The 20187-nt window shown below is 44.6% G+C and overlaps 1 protein-coding gene across 1 annotated transcript in view; it reads right to left on the bottom strand.

Moving 5' to 3' along the window:
- Positions 1 to 20187, bottom strand: part of TAF4B (TATA-box binding protein associated factor 4b) — a 319736-nt gene that overhangs the window by 46120 nt on the left and 253429 nt on the right. Inside the window, exon 13 of the mRNA XM_063923630.1 lies at positions 13929 to 13985. Coding sequence (XP_063779700.1) covers positions 13929 to 13985 — 57 coding nt within the window. The remainder of the gene's footprint in view (positions 1 to 13928; positions 13986 to 20187) is intronic.

Below are 20187 nucleotides of genomic sequence, written 5' to 3'. Positions count from 1 at the left end.
CATCAGGGTGGGATCCCTGTGGATACTGTGGACTTAGGAGAAATAGAGTTATCAACAGTAAGTCTACCATAACTACGTATTTCTCCTGCAGGGTCCACAGATTATCCACAGGATAAACATTGGGATGTCCCAAAGCAATTTTATTGGAGGGGACGATGCTGATTGGACAGGAGAATCCTTCGCCCGAATGCAGCGTCCTGAAAGGCAAAGGTATCAAAGGCATAATGTCTAATGAATGTGTTAACGGAGACTATGTGGCTGCCTTACATACCTGTTCAGCTAAAGCACCACGTTGTGCTGCCAATGAAGGACCTACCTTACGAGTAGAGTGAGCAGAGACATTAGCCGGAATAGGGAGATCAGCTTGAGAATATGCTTCTGAAATAGTCATCCGAAGCCACCACGCCAGTGTCTGCTTGTTAGCAGGCCATCCTCTCTTGTGAAATCCGTAGAGAACAAAGAGTGTCTGTCTTTCTGATGGCACTGGTACGATCTATGTAGATCCTTAACGCACGGACTCGTCCAATGATGCATCTCCCGCAGAAAGTTCCGGGCCTTGGAAAGCCAGGACTACAATTTTTCTGTTAAGGTGGAATTTAGACACCACCTTAGGAATATAACCAGATTTGATTCTGAGAACCGCTCTATCTGGATGAAATATAAGAAATGGAGGGCGACATAATAATGCCCCTGTCTGAAACTCTTCTAGCTGAAGCTAAAGCCAGTAGAAAGGGAACTTTAGCTGTCAACCATTTAAGGTGCTTGTAATAGCAAGGACCCTGAGACAGTAGATCTGGACGTTGAGGGAGTAGGAACGAAGTATCCACCGACAGGCTCTGCAGATGTGTACCAATGTCTTCTGGGCCAAGCTGGAGCTAGTAGTATCACGGCGCCCTTTCCCTGTTTTACCTTTCGCATTACCCTGAGCAATAGGGCGATTGGTGGAAACACATAGGCCAGATGAAAGTCCCATCTTACTGACAGGGCATTCACAAAGGTCACTTTGGGATCCTTTGTCCTTGACACATATGCAGGAACTTTGTTCTGATGGGAAGCCATGAGATCTATCTCCGGTAACCCCCACTTGGCTACCAGAGTCTGGAAGACCTCGGGGTGTAAAGCCCATTCATTTGCATGAATGGCATGTCAACGAAGAAAATCCGCTTCCCAGTTTAGGACTCCTGGAATGAACACTGCGGACAAGGCTGGATGATGAAGTTCTGCCCACCTTAACGTGCGGCTTACCTCCTTCATTGCCACATGGCTGCGAGTTCCTCCCTGATGTTTGAGGTACGCTACTGCTGTTGCACGGTCCAAGCGAATTTAAACTGGTTTCCCCTGAAGAATGTCCTTTGCCTGATTGAGTGCCATATATATGGCCAGAAGCTCCAATATATTTATTGGCAGGCAACTTTCTTCCTTGGTCCACTGCCCCTGGAATTAATTTTTTCCCCGATACTGCTCCCCAGCCCTGAAGACTGGCACCTGTTGTCAGAACCTCACAATCTGAGATCCAAAAGGGTCTCCCTTTGTCCAGATGGGATGTCTGTAGCCACCAGGCTAACAACCTCCGTACTTCCAGAGGAAGGACCATAGTCTGAGTTTTTGTCTGAGGGAACCCATTCCATTTGGAAAGGCTCAGACTCTGAAGAGGCCTCGAGTGGAATTGAGCGTAGTCCACCATGTCGAATGTCGACACCATTGATCCCATCACACGCATAGCTGTGTGAATGGATACACTTTGACTGTATAGCAGCTCCTGAACCCTTGACTGTATTTTGGATATTTTCTTCAGAGGAAAAACACTCTCTGAAGACCGGAATCCAATACAGCCCCCAAGTGCATCATACGTTGTGACGGAATCAGGTACGACTTTGCCCAATTTATGAGCCAACCGTGTTTCTATAAACAAGCTATTGTCTGTTGCAGATGACACTGAAGCAATTCCTGAGACTGTGCCAGGATTAATAGGTTGTCGAGGTATGGAATTATCCCCTGCCGACGAAGATAAGCCGCCATTACCACCATAATTTTGGTGAACACTTTTGGAGCTGTAACCAGTCCAAATGGCAGGGCCTGAAACTGAAATTGTTGATGGAGGATAGCAAACCTGATATAGCACTGTTGGTACTGTGCTATAGGACCATGCAGGTAAGCATCCTGGATATCCAGGGATACCATAAAATCCTCCGGCTCCATGGCCAAAATAATGGAACATAAAGTCTCCATATGAAAGCGAGACACCCAAATGTACTTGTTCAGCACTTTGAGATTGAGTATGGGCCGGAGCGACCCATTCGGCTTCTAAACTAGAAACAGGTTGGAATAGAAACCTTGTCCTTGTTGCGCAGGAGGAACTGGAATTATCACTCCTGATTGAAGCAATTTCTGAACTGCCTCTTGAAAGGCCCTGGCCTTCATTTCTACTGAAGACGGGCTGGTACAAAAGAACCTTTGTGGAGGGGTTTTTCTTGAAGGGAAATGCATAACCGGGAGATACCAACTTCTTGCACCCAGGCATCTGTGGTGGAATGCTCCAGATCTATGCAAAATGAAGAAGTCGGCCTCCCACAACCCAGGCGGAGGCCTGCACCATCAGGCTGATTGCTTATCTTCTGGCTTGGAAGCATGCCCTCTTGTAGCCCAATGCTTTTTAGTCTTACCAGACTTATCAGATTGGGACTGTTTGCCATAACTCTTTCCTTTTGCTTTTTTCTTGAGTCCAAAATGGCCGAAAAGCTGGAAATCTAGGTTTAGACTTGTGGGTAGAAGGAAACTTCACTTTCTTGGAGTCTGCCTCTGATTAATTCTTTACCAAAAAGAATATCTCCAGTAAAAGGCAAAGACTCTAAAACCTTCTTGGACTCTGAGTCAGACTTCCATGTACGTAGCCAGAAGACTCTGCGAGCTGCTACTGCTGAGGCTGATGCTTGAAAGGCAATAGTACCCATATTAAAGGCTTCTTCTTCCATAAAAATAGTCACCTCTTTAATATGTGCAATATGGGATTTTTGCTCTCTAGATGCCAGTGAAAGATCACCCTCCAATGCGTCATTTAATGCGTCATTTAATGTTGTTGAAGGCAAAGGCAACGTAGATTTTCGCACCAATCGAATTACGTGCGTATCTACTTTGGGTGCCACCTTCCTCTTTAAACAGTCCCCAGCTGGAAGAGGATTTCATTTCTTTGGAATTCTAAACTTTTTACTGGGTGTGACGCAAGCCTCTTTCATAATCTCCGCCAGCTGTTCTGGCTCCAGAAATTCAATTCTGACTGTTTTGGGACGTTTAAACACAGGAGCCTTGGATTTTACCAAAGGCTCTGCTGCCTCCTCTAAGGATAGAATGGTTTTCATAGCACTAATCAGGTATATACACTGAGCTGGTACCTTCATCCTCATCTCTGTATGCAGGACCAGAATGCGAGGAGTCCTCATCCAAAGAGCCCCTATCTGAAACATGTGTAGACTGTGAAGATGTTGTTTCATGTCTGTGAGATTTACCTTCCCTAGGCCTTTGGCCTACTTTTGTTGAAAGGCTGCAGATTCCAGGACTGGATGTGATGAAACCCAGGGTGAATGTTGCATGTAAGGGTTAATAGGGTAACCTATCCCTGGTAAAGGAGCTGGCACTATCCGCTCAGCTATATTGGATAATGTCTGTGCAAAAGTGGCCCATGGGGGTTGGATTTAAATCTGTGCCTGCCTTGGATTATTCGGAAAGGCTTTGATGAAAGCTACAACAATTTGCACATAATCCATTTTAACCAGATCCTGAGAGGTTAACCCAGCTTTGCAGGAGAAACATGAAATGAGTGTTGGTGCTGCTGTGGAAAGTGTATCCTCCTCACCCTTGCCTCTCTTAGACATGGTAAACAAATCACACACCTGTATGGTGTTAACTACACAGTTTGTGACTGAAATCACTTTAAAGCTTGTTAAAGTGACATACAATTTGATCCCTCCCTGCCCTGCACCAGCATTGAAGATCGATATTATACACAAACTGACAAGAAATTGTAAAGTCAGCAATCACACTAGCAATCAGTCACAAGTTATACATTAGTATAATAAGCAATATGAGCACATATTCAACTACAGATACATGTGAGGTATGTAGGAAAAACATTACTGCAGGACATTTAACGTATTCAGTCGCACAGCAGAAGAAACGGCAGCAATAGTTTACAGACTCATATGCATCAGGCACTTAACAAACTACTCGTACCCAATGGTAGGTAGAGACTTAGTGCTGTATCACCTGATTCAGGAGAGTGGGATACAGGGAGACTTCACCCCGCTTCCAGGATCGATCAATATGTTAGTGAACGCTGAGTGGATCCAGATGAAAATAGTGTACACAGACGCCTAAGAAAACACTGATACACCAGTCACACAGCCGCCCATGCTGTGACTGGGTCCCTTTTGATATACAGCGTCTCAGACGTAAGCGTGAAAACAGTCCATGGTGGGAAACTCGGCGGAAACTAGTCATGAACCAGGGGGAGGGGCGACAAGGGGAGCGTCTTACTCCCCTCTGCTGACATCAACCTCAGGGATCCCGGCTTCACATTAATCCCTGGATCCTATTATCCCTAGCACTGGTGCACCCGAAGTGGCAGCCGTGTCAGCGACTGTTCAGTAGTCTCCATCCCAAAAATAGTGCGACTGTGTCTCGCATCTCCCCGCTAAGCGGAACCGACGCCTTACCTTCTCCCCATGCTCCGGCCACAGCCTGGTAACATCTGCTGGACTTGCTAGTACATCCTATACAGATGCCCGCCGAAACAGTACTGTGCATGTGGGTAAGCGTTGTGGCGACCCAGTGGGGAGTTGCTGGAGCGACTCTTTCTACAGTATGTAAAAGACGCTTTTTAGAAAGATTACTCAAAACGAATAAGACTATAAAAATAAAATAATAAAAAGCTTATGGCCGCTAAAAACCAGCAGCCCATTGACCATGGTCTGGCTCCTGCTGCACCAAACAAAAGCTTTGATCGTTGGTGCCAATCCGCTGACGCTACCTCATATACCAATGTTTATCCTGGGGATAATGTGGACCCTGCAGGAGAGATCTTAATTTCGTTTGTTGTTTTTTTCCTTCATATAGCTTTATTTAATGCTCCGAGTGCACATTTGGGTGTTATTTGGAATACAAGCACACTTTCTGACCTGCCCACCTTGTGGAGATTACAATACCACAAACATTGCTTCACTAATATGAGACTATATATAAACTAGCAGGTGAAATGCGTGAATACAATGCTCCTACACTGTCCTATTTGCTACTAAAATGTCAGTGTTTCCAACAAAATTGGTGTTGTCAATGACCACCACTGTCTGTTTACCAGTGGCGTAAGTTCGTCCCAGTGGCACGGAGGCAAGATAAATATTGGTGCCCCAACCACTATATTTAAATAAATGTGTGTGTGTGTATGTATGTATGTATGTATGTATGTATGAAGAGTTCTGGTAAAAAAATCTGTATATATATATATATATATATATATATATATATATATATATATATTATTATTATTATTATTAAGTTTCTTATATAGCGCAGCATATTCCGTATATATATATATATACATGCATACACACACACACACACACACACACACACACACACATATACATTTCGTTGTGGTTTATTTTAAATCACACATTTCTTAGCAGTTATACCCAGGATTAGAACCAATGACCTGTTACACTGACAGCAGACACATTACTGATGGAGCTTTTTGCTCCTGTATAGGAAAAATTAATTCTAACTATATGAAGTTACGTGTAATTGTCAGAGAAGTAACTTCATATAGTTAGAATTCTCTTACTTTCTATACAGCAGCAAACAGCTTTATCAGTAAGGTGTCTGCTTCCAGTGTAATAGGTCGTGGTTTCTAATCCTGGGTACGACACTTGAAAAATGTGTATCTACAGTACAATAAAAAGGGTGTGATTTGTAAGGTGCAGGGACGAGTGAGGAAGTTGGCCACTGATAAGATAGCAGCAGCTATAAACTTAATTCAATGGTATCACAGAATAGGAGGGGAGGTGCCCCCTTCAGAGCAGGAGCTTCTTTTTGAGACAAGAGGCCATCATTTCGATCTGGGGTACGCCCCAAAGATCTGTTACTGTCTTGAACACCTTCGGATGGAGACCCCACTCCCCTGGATGGAGATCGTGTCTGCTGAGGAAGTCTGCTTCCCAGTTGTCTACTCCCGGAATGAAGATTGCTGACAGCGCCAACGCGTTTTTCTCTGCCCAGAGGATGATTCTTGTTACCTCTGACATTGCAGCTCTGCTCTTCGTTCCGCCCTGTCGGTTCATGTAAGCCACTGTTGTCACATTGTACGACTGCACTTGAACGGCCCGATTTCTCAGAAGATGGGCCGCTTGGAGAAGACCGTTGTAGACGGCTCTTCGTTCCAAAATGTTTATTGGCAGGCCAGCTTCCAGACTTGACCACCTTCTTTGGTAGCTGTCCCTTGAGTGACTGCACCCCAGCCCCGGAGACTTGCATCCGTGGTTAGAAGGATTCAGTCCTGAATTCCGAACCTGCGGCCCTCCAGAAGGTGAGGCAGTTGCAGCTACCAGAGGAGTGAAATCCTGGCCTTTGGTGACAGACATTGTTAAGTTCGTTTAACTTACAGGAGAAAGCAGTACCTTATTACACTGAAGTTCGGGCCGCTGCGGCCACTGAATGCAATCCGTAACCCCTGTACTGTATACGCACTTTGCGTACACACGCCGAACGCGGCGTAATATGTACACACTTTGTGTACACAAGCCATCACGCTGTGAGCACAATGCAGCTACACGTGTGGGTGAAATACACTTTAAACCCTTAACAGAAATGGATTGCGACACCAGTAGTATATGTTATGTTGTGGTCCAACGCAGCAACAATTATTTACTCAAAGGGGATATACAATGAAATACAACAATATTACAGAGAAGAAGCTACAACCAATGGATACATACGTTTGTTCGCCTGCGCCACCCGGATCCGGTCCTCAGTCAATCTGAAAAGATGACCTTCAGAGAATAGACAGAGGCTGGCCAGAAGGCTTTGTTTTTATACAATAGTCCAAAGCATGAAACAAAGGGAACTGTAAGCTCTTCATCCATAGGTCAAGGGGCTGGTCATTTACAGTATGTGAGGGGTCATAGGTTGGTTTGAACAGGTGGGCGATGCTTAGTCCAGGTGTACTTGCAGATGTCCTCTACTGGGTTCCCGCCGAATATCAGGAGTACAGTACATACAGTGAGATATGAATATTGTATTCCTGTGCATAACTATGCGCAGGAGCATGCAATTATCTGCAAACTGTGATAGGAATATTGCCCTTGAATTACTGTAGATGTGGGTACCAAACACTATGTTCTGACCTATTTCTGTCCCCTCACATCCTGTAAAGTTGAATATCTCTATTGTTCTATTTCTAAAGTAAATGTAACTTGCTGGTGTGGTGTGTGTGGACTATGTGTACATTATGCACTATGTGGATGAGATATTGGTTATGTCTGTGGCTTTTTCCATGCGAATGCGTATGCTACCGTAATTACTCATACCACGTGCTAATACGCAGGGCTTCGCGAGCCAATGTACGCAGCGTGCGGGCATGTGCATGCACAGCAGAACAAGTACACGCACGAAGGCCACTCTGTGTACATGTTGGATGTGAGTATAATATTTTCGACTTCGACAACATATTCTCTGGTGCATGTGTAGATGGGATCCCGACCCTTCTACAGGAGATCCAGTTGGAAGGACCGAGCGTGAAACCTCCCATATTGCAGGGCCTCGTAAGAGGCCACCATTTTTCCCCAGACGGCGAATGCACTGATGAACCGACACCCGGGTTGGCTTCAGGACATACCAGACCATTGTTTGTATCACAAACGCTTTTTCCTCTGGATTAAACACCCTCTTCACTTCCATGTCGAGGATCATTCTCAGAAAAGACAACCTCCTGGTTGGTTCCAAACATGATTTTGGAAGATTCAGGATCCAACCATGTTCCCTGAGAAGCTGGGTCGTGAGAGCTATGGACCATAACAGCTTCTCCTTGGACGATGCTTTTATCAGCAGATCCTCCAGATATGGATTATGTTCACTCCCTGTCTGCGGAGGAGAATCATTTCCGCCATCACCTTGGTGAATACCCTCGGTGCTGTGGAGAGGCCGAATGGCAGGGCCTGGAACTGAAAATGACAGTCCAACAGTGCAAATCGAAGGTAAGCTTGATGCGGCAGCCAAATCGGAATGTGGAGGTACGCATCCTTGATATCCAGGGATACCAGGAATTCCCCCTCCTCCAGACCTGATATCACTGCCCTTAGAGACTCCATTTTGAACTCGAACACCCTCAGAAAGGAGTTTAGTGATTTTAAGTTCAGAATGGGCCTGACCGAACCATCCGGTTTCGGTACCACGAAAAGGTTCGAATAGTAACCTTTGTTTTGCAAATGAGGTGTTACTGGCATAATGACCTGTGCCTCCACCAATTTCTGGACGGCTTCTTGCAGGACAGTCCTGTCCACCAGCAGAGCTGGCAAGCCTGATTTGAAAAATCGGTGAGGAGGGAGATTTTGAAATTCCAGCTTGTACCCCTGAGACACAATATCTTGCACCCAGGGGTCTAGGCCGGATGACACCCAGACGTGACTTAAATGCCTGAGTCTCGCTCCCACCGGCCCCATCTCCGGGGCGTGCAGTCGACCGTTATGCAGAGGACTTTGGTGTACCCAAAGCAGGTTTCTGTTCCTGGGAACCTGCAGCCGCAGGTTTCTTGGACTTGGGCCGACTTGGGCCGACCTCCCCGAAAGAAGATGTTCGACGGCTTTGCCTTTCTGGGCTTGGTAGACCGAAAGGGCTGTGATGTAGCTGAAGAAAAGGGTTTCTTCGGAGCAGGTGTAGCATAGGGTAGAAAAGGTGACTTACCAGCCATAGCCGTTGAGATCCACGCATCTAATGCTTCCCCAAAGAGAGCCTGACCTGTGTAGGGTAGGGTCTCAACAATTCTCCTTGATTTCGCGTCGACAGACCACTGGCGCAACCAGAGTCCTCAACGAGCTAATACAGACATGTAAGAAATTCCTGCAGCCATGGAACCCAGGTCTTTCATGGATTCTACCAGAAATCCTGCCGAATCCTGTATGTTACGTAAAAACAATTCAACATCACATTTCTCTATAGTATCCAAGTCTTCAAGTAACGTGCCTGACTACTTTACTATAGCCTTGGCAATCCAAGCACTGGCAATAGTGGGATGTAGTATTGACCCAGAAGCCGTGTACATGGATTTGAGCGTATGATCAATTTTACTATCAGCCGACTCTTTCAAGGTGGTAGATCCTGGAACAGGTAAAGCCACCTTTTTTGAGAGTCCGGATACTGAAGCGTCAACAATAGGCGGGTTTTCCCGTTTTTTCCTATCCTCTACTGGGAAAGGAAATGCCACCAGAACCCTTTTAGGTATCTGGAATTTTTAATCTGAGTTTTCCCAAGCCTTTTCAAAAATATAATTTAATTCCTTTGACGCAGGGAAGGTTAGCGAGGCTTTATTTTCAGTGACGTAAGCCTCCTCAACCTGCTCAGATGTTGTATCAGCAATATTCAACACATCTCTAATAGCCTCTATTATCAACTGCACCCCTTTAGCTCCCCCCCCCAAAAAAAAACATCCCCGTCACCGTCTGCAGTGTCAGAATCGGTATCCTATCATCCTGCATGATCTGCGCAAGAGCACGTTTATGTGAATATACAGCGGGGAGCTCTGAGGTACCAGAACTGGGCCAGACTGCCATAGAGTTCTGTAAAGCCTGAGTTGCAGATTTATTTTGTGCAACCCTATTTGAAATCTGAGAAATCATAGATTTGATAGAGGATAACCACTCAGGCTCCCTTGCTGGTATCTGTGCTAATGTCCCTGGACATTGCTTAATGGAGACCACAGACACTCCACACACACACAGGGGAGGACAGACAGTTTTTCACCTCCAAGAATGGCAAGAGACACAGAGATTGGAGCCAACCCACACACAGCGCTTTTAATGTAAAGGGAGACCCCTAGTAGCGCTGACTGTGCACCTTAATAGGTTACACAGTCTTAATGCAGCCTTCCCCCCCCTTCTACAACCACCTGGTACCGTGAGAGATAGCTGGAGTTGCTGTGGAGGGACTTGCTCTTTCTAGATAGCGCTGTGCAGGCAGGAAAATGGCGCTGAAACGCTGCTGTGTCCGCTCTGAGGAGAAGCTCCGCCCCCAAAATGGCGCTGTCTTCTCGCTCTTCATAAGGATTATACTGGCCTGAGGTAAAATGCTGGCTGAGATCCACGGACCCCGACAGGCTTGCTGACCAGTGCAGGGTTCAGGCACTGGCTCAGGGCGCTCCTCACAGCGCCGCACTAAGTACTGCTGAGCCTCCGGAGCGCAGTTAGTACTGCGCCCCTACCTTGTTGCCGCCATCTTCACACCGCCCACTCGCCACTGATCTTCAGCTCTGTAAGGGGGTGACGGCATGCTGCTGGGGTGAGCGATCCCCTGTGAAAGGGAATGATCTATTCCCACAGGAGCTCAGTGTCCTGTCAGCGGAGATAGTGGCTCAGACCCCGCAGGGCGGACACTACTCCCCCCCCCTTAGTCCCACGAAGCAGGAAGGCTGTTGCCAGCAGCCTCCCTGTAAAATAATAAACTACCCTAGCTGTGACCGGCTCCTCCGGGCACATTTTCTAAACTGAGTCTGGTAGGAGGGGCATAGAGGGAGGAGCCAGCCCACACTCTCAAACTCTTAAAGTGTCAATTGCTCCTGGTGGACCCGTCAATACCCCGTGGTACTAATGTGGACCGCAGCATCCTCTAGGACGTAAGAGAAACTATATTTTATATATATATACATACATACACGCACAAAGAAAAATGATGGTGCGGCACTCAGGGTCTTATAGTGAAAAAATTTGTATTTCACAAAGAAGTAGTCACATCAACATACCAAGGTTTCGGGACTTTTGATGTGACAACTTCTTTGTGAAATACACATTTTTTTCACTACAAGACCCTGAGTGCCGCAGCATCATTTTTGTTTGTACTGTGTCTACACTGAAGGCACCAGGGCATTTATTCTGTAAGTAAGTGGAGAGCCGGACTAACAACTACAAAATACATAAATGTAAAAAAAAAAAATATATATATATATATATATATATAAACACACACACACACACGCACAAACACATACATATACACACTGTATATTACTGCATCTTATTAAACTCCACCCAGAAATGCATCCTAATTTTTGCATGATATTATAACATAGTTGCCTACCCTCCCTCATTCTGCAGGAGACTCCCTGAAATAGCAGCAATCTCCCTCACTCCCTGAATAGTTCAGCAATCTCCCTGTTTGCACCTTAACCCCATTATGCATCTGTTACATTCTTGGGGGGAAAAAGAAATCAGAGATACATACATTCAAATGGGATCATCAGTGCCATTTCCCTGCATTGGTTAAGGCACAATGATCCCTATAGCTACAAGCGTTTTAAATAAGGTTTCTCGTGGCCACTTACAGTATACGGAACCTCTTGTAAAACACAATACCCGGACAAATTCTGTAAAATATTAGTGTGTTTTCTTCAACAAATAGATCTTACTAACTTTGGGGCTCATTTACATTTGGATGTAAGTCATTTTCATGACACGCCTCTCAGATGTAGCAGTATGTGCCCGCACTGATAGGTGGTACTTTCCCAATCTCCCTGAAATGCTTTTTCAAAAGTAGGTATGTACAGATTGAGTATCCCTCATCCAAAATGCTTGGGACCAGAAGTATTTTGGATATGGGATTTTTCCGTATTTTGGAATAACTGCATACCATAATGAGATATCATGGTGATGGGACCTAAAATGGGACCTAAATCTAAGCACAGAATGCATTTATGTTTCATATACATCTTATAGACACAGCCTGAAGGTCATTTTAGCCAATATTTTTTTAGAACTTTGTACATTAAACAAAGTGTGTCTACATTCACACAATTAATTTATGTTTCACATACACCTTATACACACAGCCTGAAGGTCATTTAATACAATATTTTTAATAACTGTGTATTAAACAAAGTTTGTGTACATTGAGTCATCAAAAAACAAAGGTTTCACTATCTCACTCTCACTCAAAAAAGTCTGTATTTCGGAATATTCCGTATTTCAGAATATTTGGATATGGGATACTCAACCTGTATTATACTTAGATATTAAAATAATTATTTTATTTATTTATAATAGATTGGTTACAGAACACAGTAGATATCATCTTAGTTTTCATATAAAAGGCAAAGACATTTTAAACCATATAATAGCTCTTTTTAATTACTCAACAGTTAATTCACGGGAAACAGTAAATATTTGCAGGACACCTTACCTTTTTGTGGTCGAAAGTATATATCTCAGCAACTGCTACAGATGCAATAGCATCACTCTTCCTTTATATGTCACACACAAATAATTTCTAGCGCCTTTACAACACTACGAGAACTATATAGTTACAAAAACAACAATATGGTCATTTATCTGTACTTACTTTGAGCAGAAAAACATAGAAGCATTTTTGTTCTGGCCAGGGAAAATCTCTTGCTGGGATTTCTGCTTGTTTTGCTTCAGATTATACATTAAAAGTAATAATAAAGCTCTTTAAAACATTCATAAACAACCTGCCGCTGACACCTTGGAGCAACATGTAGCACTGTTTAGCAACAACAAATTTCATAGTTCAGGAGGCGCAGTTAAGAGAGAAGGGGGGAGAGGAGAAAGGTTGTATCTGAGTCATTTAGAACAAAGAACCTTAAAAATTGCATGAAATCAGTCTTGTAACTATAGAAACCAATTTCTTCAGCTCCATATCACACGTCTCACACCTCAATTGTCTTTATTATCATCTGCTGTCAGATCCTTAATCAGAAATGTGACCAGGCTTGATGATTTATTCAGTAGGGGAATGAAACTGTAGGTCAAGTGAAAAAAAATATATATGTATAGCTACACATATATCGTACACACCTCTCTTCAAACTAAGGTACTTTCATTTCACTCTGGTTCCCAGTTCCTCTGGGCCAATTGTAGCAAGCTCCAATATTAAGGCTCAATTAAAATAAGCTCTAATTAGTGCAGCTTTTTTCCTCTCAGGCTGGAAAAGTCAGGAAATGGATATTGGGAAAAAAAATTAGCTACTGAGTGAAAGGCTAGACATAAATGAACGCATTTGTTGATTTGTACAGTTGCTATGCAGAGGCCTCTGGGAGCAGAAGCTTAACCAGCCTAAGCTATAAACTAAAACCCCTGCAGCTAAACATGAACTGAGTAAAAAAACAAGGGCTCCATCTCAGAGCTGAAACTGCTGGGCTCAGAAAATTAAAAGCTCGAGGCATTTTCCATTTAAAACCAAATCCCAGTACCGCCTCCCAGCCAAAGAATTATAAGCAGTATCAGATTTACAAAACGAACAATTACCCTGGAAAAACGTAGCCTATTGTACAGTCCCAGATGTTACATGTAATAGTGCTTTCCCCTCTTATTTTAATATCAGGGATTTTTATAAATAAAAGTTACAGACCTGACAAACCTAAATAAAATATGCACATTTTTCGGAGAACTGAAATTAAAGGTAGAAAGAAAAAGCGTTTTTCTCCCCACGATGGGTCTTAACTATGGCTGTCCTTGCCTATAGCTGCTCCTGTCCTTCCCTTAGGCTTCTATAAATGGTATGCAACAGCAAACTAAACTCTGACCTAATTGCCAAAAGAGTTCCATCTTTTTTCCAATCTCCTTTGCTCCAATGCAGACCTACACTGGCAGAGAAGGGGTAGAGTAACACACATGCTAGGCCTTTCAATAGACAAGTCCATTCAGACTAGAAAGTCTTACCTCTTTGGCTTTTTGCTTTAATCTCAGCTGTTCCGGATCTTCCTTATTTGACCGGCTCTGCCAACAGACAACAGAAAAGAAACGTAATACATTACAGAAATTAACTCAGTGGACTAAAGGGTTACTCAAAACTAACTACATTCTTAAACACTGAGCCACCATTAATTATTTAATGTATAACAATATTCTCCTGTGATTAAAAAGCTTTGCTTGAGGGGGAAGTGCCTCAGTCTAGGATTTGTGACACTTCCCCTCATGCATTTTCATTCTGCACATAGGGCAAGTGTCAGAGTTCTAGCTTGGGGTGCTGAAAGATGCCAGAATTGTCACTTAGGTCACCATTAGGCATGACACTCTTGCAGTGGCTTTTTTTTATATTCAGTTGTATATGGTTTAGTATAATTGAGTGTTTAAATTTGGAAATAAGGATATGAATACAGAGAAAAAAAGGGATTCCATTTCTAAGATGATTTTGCAAAATGATATGCATACTGTATATGGCTAGATTTATTGAGGATTCACTGTAATTAGCTAGATTTAAGCTGCAACAGAAGTTTGGACTAAATCTGCCAGGACATCTGTCCAATCTGGCTGGTTGGAATGAAAATCTGGTAATGCATGGCAGCGAATGACCAAATCCATTTGCTCCAAAACACTGGAAAGCGGACAAAAATGCTCATTAAGACAAATTACTTAAATCAAATGGATTTAACCAATTTGTCTGAATTACCGTTTTTGTTCATTTTCCAGTGTTTGGAAGCAAATGGTCGATTGTCATTTGCTTCCACATATTACCAGATTGTCATTCCAACCAGCCAGAATGGACAGGTCTGATTCTGAGTTGCATTCAGTTGTGATCTTCCTTGCGTCTCTTGCGGTTATTGAATCTGTGACTTTATGCTAATGATGCTACAATGCATCACTGTAAACATCCCTACAGTGCATCACTGTACACATCCCTACAGTGCATCACTGTACACATGTACATGTACACAGTGCATCATTGTACACATGTACACAGATGTGTCCTCTTAAATCTTTGCTCCGTGCACTACAAGTCGCATTACACATAACGTGCGAGTGCCGTGTGACTTGGTAGTGCTGCAAAAATGCATCTTGCTCGTGCATCCTATTGCATTACTTTGCGATAAAAAAAATAAAAAAAAAAGACGCTTGGTGCTACAGACTCTGGCCACAGCCTGGCGTGATTTGAAGGGCTGTTTAGCGTAACTGCAGCAAGGATGTAAAAGGACACATCTGCACGTCCGTGCATCCAAATATGCAAGGGCTAAGACGCACTCTGTCAGTGTCTATAGATGCAGCAATCATGCTTTGTGCATCTTTAGATGCCACCATCGGTTGCACCATTGAAACATTTACCAGCCCTATGTTAGGTGCAGATAATCCATCTGAATAAGTCCTCCAATGTGAGCAATTCAATGTCTCTATAGGCAACCACTTTCAGTAACACGCCCACACTATGTTACATCGTTGTCTGATTAGTCAACACCTTGTAACCACACAGGAATGCCCAAAAGATTTCTAATACACTTCTTAGTGTGTGTCTGTACTGCAACTCTGTAAGAACACCATCGCAGTACATGCAGGCGCAGATGAAAAACACTGCACAAGAAAACATTAAGGGGCAGATGTATTAGCCTGGAGAAGTGATAAAGCAGTGTTAAATAAGCAATAAGTTCAAGGTGATAACGCACCAGCCAATCGGCTCCTGTCATTTTTCAAACTCGTAATGATTGGCTGGTGCGTTATCACCTTCCAGTGCTTTATCACTTCTCCAGGCTTAATGCATCTGTCCCTAAAACGCATTGGCCTCCATAGGAAAACACACACACAATGGGCCCCACAGAAAACAACAAAACAAATTGGCCCCCATAGGAAAAATAACATTAAATTTATAATATAGCTTTAGGTATTACAATTTGTTTAAAATTTGCACTGCTGTTTGAAAGGCCCAGTGACACCAACTCTTGGCTATAACATCTATACATAAATTTATATAGGTGTCACAATGTACTTCAACAAAGAAATGGGGGGGGGGGGCGCACTAGGTTTAGGCGACACCCAGGGGGGTTAGGATAAGGCACCACTGGAGGGAGTTAGGTATAGGCACTATGGTGGGAAGTTAGGGTTAGGCTGCGGTAAGGGAAGTGTTGTTTAAATATTTACCTCACCCCTGTCTGGATCACATACCGATTCCAGTCAGAGCACACTCATTGATTACTATGGGAATGACTGGCTGTAAGCGGTCACTCCCGGTGTGTGTGTGTGTGTGTGCACGTGCGTGCGTGTGTGCATATATACATATATATATATATATATATATATATATATATATATATATATATATATAAAAGGAAGGGATGCAGTTAATATACTGGCTTTCGGGATCTCAGCATGCAGGAGACCAACGCCGGAATCCTGACAGCCAGTGTAATGCTGCCGGACGGAATACCGACAAATGTGGGGTATTCCCACTCGTTTGGTGGGAATATAACCTGTGGCAAGTGAAGCAAGCCACCAGGCCTGAAGCGCAGTGAGCCCACGAGGGGACTCGCTGCCTCGATTCCAGCAAACCAGATGCCACTGTCAGTATAGTGACAGCTGGCATCCCGTCTGCCAGGATATCGTACGTATTCCAAAAGGAACGGACTGGAAACAAGGCATGTGTGGGGGTGTTTTTATTTAATATTTCACTTTGAAATTGAGTGTCTGTGTATATTCATTCTTTTTTTTTAAATTGTCTGAAGGAGGAGCCAGCAGACTATGGATGCCATGGCATGGTGGCATATGTTGGGACCAGTTGTGGGCTAGTAAATTAAAATATTATTCCTACAATTAAACTATTACTTCCCTTCATGTTGCAATGGGTTTCCATAGGGGCTTGACTTCATGCTGAGTACCCCCTTGCTATAGTGGCATGAGCACTGGCTGGTAGAACCTAGTGCTGGTAAAGGAAATATCAGGTGACCCCCATGACCCCATGTTATTTATCCCTCTCATGTTTCCACTACCAGCCAGGACTTAAAGTGCTGTGGGAGAAGCCCACCCAGTTTTTTTCTTTTTTACAAAAGTATATATACAAGGCTATATGGATCTTAGGGATCTGTGAAGCACTAAAAGAGAATCACCATACTGAAACTTAAGAATACATTTTAAACACTCCATGCTTTATATTGAGAAGGTCAAGGATAAAAGGAGATTTATGGTAGACTTACCATAGTTAAATCTTTCTGCGAGGTACACTGGGTTCCACAGGGAAACATTGGGGTGTAGAGTTGGATCTTCATCCACAGGCACCAACAGGCTAATGCTTTGACTGTTCCCAGAATGCATTGCATGGCCTTCTCTATAACCCCGCCTCCAGACATTGGAGTTCAGTTTCGTTAACCAGTACAATGCAGTAGTAGGTAAAAGAGAAGAAAGATGTTAGTCACATGGAACCACATTCTCACGACAGGAGAAGGGACCAGCGGCTAATGCCATACAAACTCAAAGAAGCCAAGTGCGTCAGGGTGGACAACCTGTGGAACCCAGTGTACTTTGCAGAAAGAGATTTAACTATGGCAAGTCTACCATAAATCTCCTTTTCTTCAGTGGGGTACAGTGTGTTCCACAGGGAAACATCGGGGATGTCCAAAGCAGTTACTCATGGGAGGGGACGCACCGTAGCGGGTACAAGAACCCGCCGTCAAAAGGAAGCATCCTGGGAGGCGGTAGTATGAAAGGCATAGAACCTAATTAACGTGTTCACTGAGGACCAAGTAGCCACCTTGCACAACTGTTAAGCGGACGCGCCACGGCGAGCCGCCCAAGAAGGTCCAACAGACAAAGTAGAATGGGGTTTGATAGTAGCAGGAGCTGGAAGACCATCCTGTGCATAAGCTTGTGCAATCACCATTCTAAACCATCTGGCCAAGGTTTGCTTATTCGCAGGCCAGCCACGTTTGTGAAAACCAAAAAGTACAAAAAGGGTATCAGACCTCCTGAGAGAGGCAGTCCTCTCCATGTAAATACGGAGAGCCCGTACCACATCCAAAGACCACTCTTTGGAGGACAAACCAGAATAGATAAAAGCCGGACCCAATCATCTCCTGGTTAAGGTGAAAAGATGACACCACCTTAGGCAGATAACAAGGTCGAGTTTGAAGAACTGCCCGGTCACAGTGAAAATTCAGAAAGGGCGGATGACAGGACAAAGCTCCTAAGTCCGACACCCTCCTAGCAGAGGCAATAGCCAGCAGAAACACGACCTGAAGCGTAAGATATTTAAGGTCCACAGACTCAAGAGGTTCAAATGGAGACTCTTGTAGGGCATTCAAGACAACAGACAGATCCCATGGAGCCACAGGAGGGACATAGGGAGGCTAAATCCCTAAAATTCCTTGAGTGAAAGTATGAACGTCAGGAATAGATGCAATCTTCCTCTGAAACCACACCGACAAGGCAGAAATATGAACCTTGAGGGAGGCCAGACGAAGGCTTAAGTCTAGGCCTTGTTGCAGAAAAGCCAAAAGTCTGGAAGTTCTGAAATTGTATGCATCGTAATTCATAGCAGCACACCAGATGAAGTAAGAATTCCAGACCCTGTAATAAATCCGTGCAGAAGCTGGTTTGCGGGCCTTCAGCATTGTTTGGATAACTGCCTCGGAGAATCATTTTGCCCCTCAGGAGTGAAGCTTCAAGAGCCACGCCGTCAAAGCTAGTCTGGCCAGGTCTGGGTAGACACAAGGGCCCTGAACAAGGAGGTCTGGGCATTGAGGAAGTAGAACAGGACGCTCGGTGGATAGACCCTGCAGGTCTGAGAACCAATGCCGCCTGGGCCACGCTGGAGCAAATAGAAGTAGGATTCCTCCTTCTTGCTTGAACTTCCGTAGTACCCTGGGCAGGAGTGACACTGGAGAGAACACGTATGGCAGCTGAAAGTTCCATGGAGTTGCCAGTGCGTCCATGAACGCTGCTTGAGGATACCTTGTCCTTGATCCGAAGACCGGAACCTTGTGATTGTGTCGAGACGCCATCAGGTCTACATCTGGAAGACCCCACTTGTCCACTAGGAGTTGAAAGACTTCTGGATGAAGACTCCACTCTCCGGCGTGTACGTCCTGACGACTGAGGAAATCCGTTTCCCAGTTGAGGACTCCGGAAATGAACACTGCCGATATTGCTGGCAGATGGCGTTCCGCCCAATGAAGGATTTTTGACACTTCCATCATTGCCATATGGCTGCGAGTGCCGCCTTGACGATTTATGTATGCCACCGTGGTGGCATTGTCTGATTGTACTTGAACAGGCCTGTTCTGTATCAGAGGCAGGGCAAGAGGCAAAGCATTGAACACTGCCCGCAATTCCAGAATGTTTATCGGGAGGAGAGATTCCTCTTTGGTCCACCGACCCTGAAGAAAGTGTTGCTGTAGCACCGCGCCCCAACTCCGTAGACTGGCGTCTGTAGTCAGTAGGACCCAGTTTGGTATCCAGAAGAGGTGGCCCCTGCTCAACTGTTGGTCCTGTAGCCACCAGCTCAGTGACAGACGAACCTCCGGAGTCAAGGAGGTCATTTGAGATCTGATCCGGTGAGGCAGGCCGTCCCACTTGGAAAGGATTAACCTCTGAAGAGGGCGGGAATGAAATTGAGCGTACTCTACCATGTCGAAAGCAGACACCATGAGGCCTAGTACTTGCATCGCCGAGTGTATCAACACTCTTGGGCGGGAGAGGAAGTATCTGATCCTGTCCTGAAGTTTCAGGACTTTCTCTGGAGACAGAAACAATCTTTGGTTGTGTGTGTCTAACAGTGCCCCCAGGTGCACCATGCTCCGAGCAGGGACCAGCGAGGACTGTTTCCAGTTGACGAGCCACCCATGGGCTTGTAGGAATTAGACCATCAGTTCCAGATGGCTGAGGAGAACATCTTGGGAGTTCGCCAGGATCAGCAAGTCATCCAGATACGACAGGATCCTGATTCCCTGATGGCGAAGAATGGCCGTCATCACAGCCATGACCTTGGTGAAGATCTGAGGGGACGAGGCCAATTCAAATGGCAGAGCCGGGAATTGATAATGTAGGTTGCCAATAGCAAACCGCAGATATTGTTGATGCGATATGGCAATAGGTATATGCAGGTAAGCATCCTGTATGTCCAGGGATACCATATAATCTCCGGGTTCCATGGCCAGTACAATCGAGCGCAGTGTTTCCATACGGAACTTGGACACACAAGAATTTGTTCAGTGATTTGAGG

This window comes from Pseudophryne corroboree, chromosome 5 (assembly GCF_028390025.1).
Source record: "Pseudophryne corroboree isolate aPseCor3 chromosome 5, aPseCor3.hap2, whole genome shotgun sequence".
NCBI classification, from domain to species: domain Eukaryota; kingdom Metazoa; phylum Chordata; class Amphibia; order Anura; family Myobatrachidae; genus Pseudophryne; species Pseudophryne corroboree.
The sequence above is the reverse complement of the archived record's forward strand: the minus strand, read 5'-3'. Positions and strand labels throughout refer to the sequence as shown.